This window comes from Meleagris gallopavo, chromosome 4, assembly GCF_000146605.3.
Source record: "Meleagris gallopavo isolate NT-WF06-2002-E0010 breed Aviagen turkey brand Nicholas breeding stock chromosome 4, Turkey_5.1, whole genome shotgun sequence".
Lineage (NCBI taxonomy): Eukaryota > Metazoa > Chordata > Aves > Galliformes > Phasianidae > Meleagris > Meleagris gallopavo.
Window position 1 is genome coordinate 5010322 of NC_015014.2, and position 8170 is coordinate 5018491.

Below are 8170 nucleotides of genomic sequence, written 5' to 3' on the forward strand. Positions count from 1 at the left end.
CCCCCCCCCACAGTGGAAGAACTAAATATTAATGCTTGTATGGCTCTGCTTTATGATGATCACAGAAGCGGACTTTCCAGCCAGCCTGTCACTGGCCAGACTTGGTCATTTTGGTAGGAAGAATGCTGAGGTGGTTAACACAGCCACTTTCCAGTTAACTGGCTTGCTATTTCTGCTGAACAAGTCTAGTTTCCACCAGAAAGTCTTGTAATATTTCACAAATGTCCATCTATGAAGCACTACAAGAAAGCTAATTTAACTCCCGCTCTTTTCATAGTTCTCAGCTTTTTGACTGAAGTACTGTCCCACTGTGAAAGTAGAGGGGGGACTCGAGCCAAATTTTGCTGCCACAGAATAAAAGAGAAACAGAAACCAGGCTGGAAACCAGGCAAGCTGGAAACCAGGCAAGCTGCAACAAGCAGGCACTGACAAGTCTAAAATTCCTAAAAAGAAGTATAGAAATAATAACAATAATATATTATTATAGCTCTTCAATAACTTGAATTGTTAAAATAAGACTTATGTGTAGACAAACACTTCTAGGAGTAACTTCCATTTACTATCACAACCTTTTGTGCTAGTGATGCAAGCATAAATCCTCATTAACTGCTGAATGAGTTTTTCCTCTCTCCGTTCTCAATCTCCAGTTTCTTTGCACAGTTAGAAGTGTGTAGTAAGTGGAAAACTGAGACAAACTCGTAACTGAAGGTGAAAAGGCTGTGCCTTCCTAGCCTAGTAGCTTATAAGAAAAGATTAAGTATTGTGAACAGTAAATTTGTAGATGTTCAGACTGAAGATAATAACTGTATAAATTCTATTTTTTTCTCTGTTGCAACTAATATCTGCTTCAGTTAGAATATCACTGTTTTACTGTTAAGGCTTTTTTTTTTTTTCTTTTTAATTTATCACTTCTATTAGAACATCTGAAAACTAAACATCTTTGGTGAGAATAGAATCAGCGAATCACCAAGGTTGGAAAAGACCTAGAAGATAATCCAGCCCAATCATCCACCTATGATCAGTAGTTCTCACTAAACCATGTCCCTTAACACAAAATCCAAACGTTCCTTGAATACCTCCAGGGTCGGTGACTCCACCACCTCCCTGGGCAGCCCATGGCAATGCCTGACCACTCTTTCAGAAACGTAGTATTTCCCCTCACCCGGTCTGAATCTCCCCTGGTGCAACTTGAGTCCATTTCCTCTAGTCCTATCACCAGTTACATGAGATAAGAGGCCGACCCTCATCTGCAAACTTACTGAGGGTGCACACAATGCCCTCATCCAGGTCATCAATAGAGATATTGACAGCACAGGCCCCAGCACCGACCCCTGGGGAGCACCACTCGTGACGGGTCGCCAGCTGGATTTAACTCCATTCCCCACCACTCTCTGGGCCTGGCCGTCCAGCCAGTTCTTTACCCAGCCAAGCGTGTACCTGTCCAAGCCACGGGCTGCCAGCTTCTGCAGGAGAATGCTTTTGGAGACAGCGTCAAAGGCTTTGCTGAAACCTAGGTAGACCACATCGACAGCTTTTCCCTCATCTACCAGGCAGGTTACTCGATCATAGAATGAGATTAGGTTGGTTAAGCAGGACCTGTCCTTCATGAAGCCATGCTGCTAGGCCTAATCCCCCAGTTGTCCTGCACGTGCCACGTGATTTCCTTCAAAACAATCTGCTTCATAACTTGGCACCAAGGTCAGGCTGACGGGCCTGTTGTTCCCTGGATCCTCCTTACAACCCTTCTTGTAGATGGAAGTCACACTGGCAAGTCTCCAGTCTTCTGGGACCTCTCAGGTTGACCAGGAATGCTGATAGATGATAGAAAGTGGCTTAGTATTGGAGTACTTGGTATTGAAAGTAATATTGATAAATATGGAAGCAGCCTTTTAAGAATATTCATGGACTACTTAGGTGTGGTTTTCAGAGCCTTCTGAAATTTCTCTGTATCCTCAGTATTTGCTGTATCTTTAGTATGACTTTTTAATTAATTTCTTCTTTTTTACCAAAAATTTAGTTTTAACTGTTCATTCTTATGTTGTTATTATTCAGTAATATTGAAAAATCTTCATGAGAAAGTAATTTTTTTCCCTTAAGTTGTTTAAACAAGCTTGATGTATTCCCTGAAAGCGTGTCATTTAAAACTTGGATTACAAAACATATTTCAGCTAATTGGAAAGAGGATGTAATTACAGTTGAACTTACACATTTTTAGTTGTCTTTGTTTCAGTATGGATGAGGGCAGCAGAACAGACTGATTCCATTGCATCTTTCTGACACCTTTGCCCCTGTATATCTGTGATACAGCAGACGTGTAGTTGATGACCTACCTGTGTCAGAACTTCCACCTCTGGCAGTGTTATTACAAAGTAACACTGGTGACTATTATACTTCTCTTTTTTCTTTCTTCACAGTGACATATTGCTCAAGAAATTAGTATGTATAGGGCATTTTTTGCTGTTAAAAGAAGAGCTTCTGAGATGGAGAACAATCTTGTGCAAACAAGGATCGTGTGTTTCTGTCACTGGAATGGAAATCTGTTCTAAGATCTTTATTTTCTTGCTCTGTGAATTGATGTGATAATGATGCCTGCATGTTATTTTTCAAGCAGACGTGAGCCTGCTTTTTCTGGACCTGATAAAAAGCTTCGTAGATGGAATTAATGCTGTTCTGGGCTAGTAAACCCTGATTTACAGACGTGTATATCCTTGTGGCCTCAAGTTAAGCTTTGTATGAGAGCAGAACCTCATGTTTGTCTGCCGACCTTTTGTAGTCATACTCTGAATCTGCTATTTACTGCTGCCCAGATTGGTACAGCAGCAGCTTAGTGGCAGACACTTGTAGTAGTGTGCTTACCATTGGCAGGGCCATAGATGGTCATTTGTGTTGGGCTGCTGGCTGGGCGTATGGCCAAGTGACTTGGCAATGAAAACAAAAAGTCCCAAGACAAGACGCTCTAACTTGCTTTTAGTATATGTTAGGAAAACAGAAGTGATGGGGACAGATGAAATTCAGCACTTACAATACGAAATTTCCCAAATTTTTGTTTAAACCTTAGTCTCTCTGTTATAAATCAAAAGGTCTTATGGTGTGTGTGATTACGATAGAAGAGAAAGTAGGTATTTTGAAATAATTGTAGTATCGTTATACAGTACATCTGCTAACAGACTAAGGAAACAGAATGAGCTTAAAGTAGTAGTTTTACAGGACTTTCCTCAATTAGAAATGGCTTCAAGTATTTCTGCCATCAGCCAAGGCAGTTGAATGAGCATGCGACCTAAAAGACAAGACATTGTGTTGCTTCAGCCCATGTAGGGACTGGAGATTCTTACATAGTTCAGTAAAAACTGAAAACTTAAGTTCAGCTTGTGCCTTTTGAAGTGAAAAGTTGAACACATAGGAATTTAGGGTCATTATGCATTAAAAAAAATAGTACAAAATCTGCAAGTGAACTGCAGCTTTTTAATAACGTAAATTTTTTTAAGCGCTGAAATATGTTTTGTTAGTGAGATATCTTAAGCAGCCAGAATGAACCATCCTTATTACTAAAAAGGAAAGAAGCAACTATTAAAAGTAAATAATTGATTTTTCAGTTTTCTGTCCTAAAGTGTCTCACTCCCCTATTTTATCTAAACAATGTCCTTTGGCCTGAGATCATAAGCAGAATTATTGTGGGCAAACATTTTCTGGGAAATATGAATGGCTGGAATATCAAAATTAATCTTAGAATGGAAAATATGATGACAGTACCATTTCTAGTTTTGTTGCTACCAACAAAAGTATACTGTTGTGCCAGAATCATGCATTCATACGCCATGCATTAAGCAGACAGCTTCTAAGATTTCTGCCTAAATGACCTAAATTATATATAAGCGGTGACACACTTGTATATAATGAAGGATTTATATGTCTAATATACAGGAAAGGTATATATTCATATGCTAAAGCTTTGTTGGCATCTGGAGTGTTGAGGTAAAATTATGATTTCCAGCTGGAACATGATCATTTTAAAGCAAGTCAGTCTGCTTAATTTTAAGATGAGAGACCGTGCACTTAAGCTTGATTTCCACTTTCATATAGACCTCACTTACATTGCACTCTTATTACTATAGCAGAACAGCAGTTAAAATAGGCTGCTACAGTCTCTTTAATGTTCTGGCCTCTTAGTTTATAAAGGAGTAATTGTTAGGAAAGTCACAATGTTGTTGCAACAACAGTATTGGAGAACCAATGTGTGCTCTGGTTTGCTTTACTCCTGAACATGCTGGGGGCTTTTGTTTGCTTGTTTTACTTAATCAACAATTTTGAGTGTTTCTCTATATTTTTTAGTCAGTTGTTTTGTCAATTGCTTTTTTAGTGAATGTCCACTTTTTTTTTTTTTTAAGGAAGAGCTCATTTTCCTTTGAGCTGATTCATAGTGCAATTTATAATTCCTTAGAGCTGTATTCAGCACCGACTAAGATACACCTCGGAATTTACAGTTAGTTAGAATAAGTCTTAGGAAAAAAAAAGTGGGACTAACTACATGAGGAAACTGTTTACTATCTCCTTAGGTTATAAGTATTTCCTGGAAGTCTCCTTTGCTCATCTATAGGTACACATATGGTACTAACATTAGAAGCTGGTCCCTTGTCTCCAAGTAATTCATTAAAAATATGGCCTTAAGTAGGCTTGTCTAGTCTGCACACATGGGCTACTGCAGAAATTAAGGCTGAAGCTGTCAGTGAGTAAATATCTGAGGCTTATTATGGGAACCGGGCCACAGAATGAAGTAGAAAAGTAGAATGAAATAAAACCTACTTAAGAACATCAACATTTTAATTATTACTTAGAGTATTTGGTTGCTCTTGTAAATATGCTAAATGTCTTCAAATTGACTTGCAGCATACCTTTTTTGAGAACTGAAGATTCTGTTGACTTCTACTCTGGATATGCTTTTGTAACAATGTCTAGCTCTGAAAAGTAGGACTATTCAATGTATGTAAATACTTTGAACTTTCCCTGGCTTCTGATTCTCCTACACCAATAACTCAGCGGAGTTTTTACCTCCTCCAGGCAAACACTGCGTGTCTGATCATCTTTTTGTCTATTTTTCCTTCCTACAGGGACCCAATAAAAATACAGCAGCTGCAGAACCAAATTCGTCTGGAGCAAGAAAGTGGCCAGTGGTATCGTCACCAGCAGCAACCTGAACATCGTCAGCACACTCCCTCATCTCCTTCCTTTCCTCCTCCCCCCTCCTTCCAAGAACTTGAGTCCAGCCAGTCTGTGGTTTCTCCTGTGCCAATGAGTATTCTCAACTCTCATACTTCCCCAAGCATGCAGTCTTCCAGCTCCTTTAACTACGCTCGGCCTAAGCAATTCATTGCTGCTCAGAACATCAGCCCTGCTTCAGGTTACGTGACTCCTTCTTCAGGATCGTCTACATCCAGCCTTCCTTCTCCTTTGTCTCCAACTGCTTCTCAAAAACAGTTTGGGAGAGTACCTGTTCCCCCTTTCTCTCAGCAGTTTGCTCCAGAAGGGGAGTATGGATGGTCTCCTTCTTCTCCATCTCCTCCCCCCCCACCTCCACCTGTCTTTAGTCCAACCCCAACGTATCCGGTGTGTGATTCCTTTCCACTTCCACCCCCTCCACCTCCTCCTCTTCCTTCCCTTTCTTCACCTTCCCACAGCCTGTCTCCAACTCCTAGATTGCCTAATTCTGGCCAGTCTCCAGCAGCTTTTCTCAGCTCCATGCTGCCATCCCAGCCACCACCCGTTTCTGTCAACGCATTAGGCCTCCCGAAAGGAGTGATGCCTCCGTAAGTATTAGCTAATGAGCACTTTGAGTTCTACTGGAGATTGTATGGAAGATTATTGCACTTGTTTCATTTTATAGTGTTTTAGGGTCCTTTGCTATTACTTGCCAGCTGAAAGAGATATGGTAATTGTTTGCAAATGCCTCTATGCTGGAGATTCGTTACGGTTTTCTAACCATCACAGAATTCAGATTCTGAAAGGGTGCTACAGTCAGAACAGCAGAGAGGGAGCATCAGTGGAGCTGATGAATATATGAAAGCAGCAGCAAAGGGTCTACATGCCCAGGGTGGTGGATCCAAGAAAACCTTTCTCGTGACTCAGTTTTAAGACACGTATTCAGTGATACTTGCAGTCTTACATTCGCATTGCATCTGGGCACAGAGAAAAATGAAGAAGAGCATTGTTCAAAACTCCCTGTAGCTTTGTGATACTTGAAATATAAGTTTTTGAAGTATATACCTGATAACAAAATGATCATGATGTATTGAATTTTGCCTAGAGGCTTATTTCCAAGGAAGTCTGGAAGAAGGTCTGGGAAGGGATTTCAAAAAAGAGTGCATAAAAACCCCTTCCCCTAACAACTCCAAATGCTTGTTTTCCCCTTTTGTCTACCCTAAAGGCCAAAATAGTATTTTGGAGCACATCAGTTCCCATCATAGATCAGTTTGTCTTTCTGCTGGCACTAGATTCTCATTCCATCCTTAGAGAACAAAGAGACATGCTGAAGAACAGAAATGAGAATAGTTGTATCCAAGGCTTATTTATAACTTTGTCTAGAAGTTTGTCTAAACATATTCACCGTAGCTAGGTGACTTACTCAGCTACATACTGTTGCAGTGGGAACTTCTGTTGTATCAGTCTCAGATATACAAAGGAAGAGAAGGAGTAAAGCAGACAGATATCAAAGTAATAAATCATATATATATAATTAAAAAAAAACCACCAATATTTATTTATCTTGATTTCTGTCATATGGCCCATTATAGAATGTGGCCATAAAACAGAATTAAGAGAAAAATGAATAAATTGTAGAGTTTGCTCTTTTGCTCATAATAGTTATGGTTTTCTGTCCTGCCATGTCCCTTGCACTGGCTGTGTTTCACTGTTGATACTGACTGTTGAAATTTGCATGATTGATTTACTGACAGCTTGGCAGTAAGCGCAGCCAATAAAAGCCTGAAGTTATCCTTGATTTGTTAATACAGCAAGTACACATAGTTCTGTGTGCTTGTTCTGTTGCATTGCTTAGGGCAAAATATTGTGGGCATGAGTACTGGATTCTTTGTTGAATTCCATTCAGTGTTCTGTGATGGTGACAGCCACAGCTCAGTCTTCTACTGTGTTCCACAGAAATGGCGAACAGTATCTTCCACCATTATGCTGCATTCATGCACGTGTTCTTACTTGAAATATTTAGCTGTGTTCCTTTTCCCCATCCCCTTCAGTCTTTGGACACAAACAGAGGCTTAACTCTGCAGGGATGCTTCCCTCTTTACCATTTTTCTTGCTCCTCCAAGCCTAGCAGCCAGCCTGGGTATGCATGTGACAGTGTGCCTCTCTCTTAGAACAAGGCAGCAGCCTCAGGTTCTGAGCTGGGCAGGACAAGGAGATTGGTTCTGTTTGGCCTGCATTCCCCCTGGAAATGTAATCCAGGTGGAAGGTGGATCATGTTAACCATGCTGAGTGTGTGTGTATGTGATTTATGTGTCTGTGTGTAAAAATCTATTACATCTCTGTGTGTGTATATATGCACTCAAATAATGAGTATTTGCCATTTTAATTATAGCATTCAAACATGGGGAGGATGCACTGCTTGAGGAAGAAAAAAATCTGTTGTTACAAGTCTTTTGGTCTCCTCTGGTTTCTGCTGCAATTTCAGTGCTGTTGTGTTTTTTTTATCACTTTCACTTTTGCTTTGTCTTTTCCCTTGTCTTTTGCTCTACCTTCACAAATCCTCTTTCCTTGAAAGTATTTATTTTTCTCAGATGCTGTAGTCTCTGAGCCAGTATTCCATATCCTCAGCCTATATTCTTACTCTGTATTCCACACATCTCTAAGATCCATTGATTGAAATGGATGATATTGACAGCGTGCTGTAACAGACTGCCTGCAAAGGATGCATTGGTGGTATTCAAAGTTTTTGTTCAGCTTGGCACCTAAAACACTTGTCAAGCCATTTAGCTTTGTCTCTACTTCTAAATTTGTCATGTAGTCGTGATAATTGTGGGTTGCTGAAAGTAGACTAGCCATGGTTTGAAATGCCATTGATGTAAAGGAGGTGTGTGTTTGATGAAAGACTCCAATTGCAGTGTTTGAATCTAGCTGCCTTCAGTGTTTTTTGTGGCTCTTGTTTCCTTTTTTTTTTTTTTTT

The 8170-nt window shown here is 40.0% G+C and overlaps 1 protein-coding gene across 1 annotated transcript in view; it reads left to right on the forward strand.

Annotated features, from left to right (window-relative positions):
- PALLD (palladin, cytoskeletal associated protein) overlaps nucleotides 1-8170 on the forward strand; it is a 181473-nt gene that overhangs the window by 141492 nt on the left and 31811 nt on the right. Inside the window, 1 exon segment of the mRNA XM_010709482.2 lies at nucleotides 5106-5801. Within this exon segment, the coding sequence (XP_010707784.1) occupies nucleotides 5106-5801 (696 nt within the window).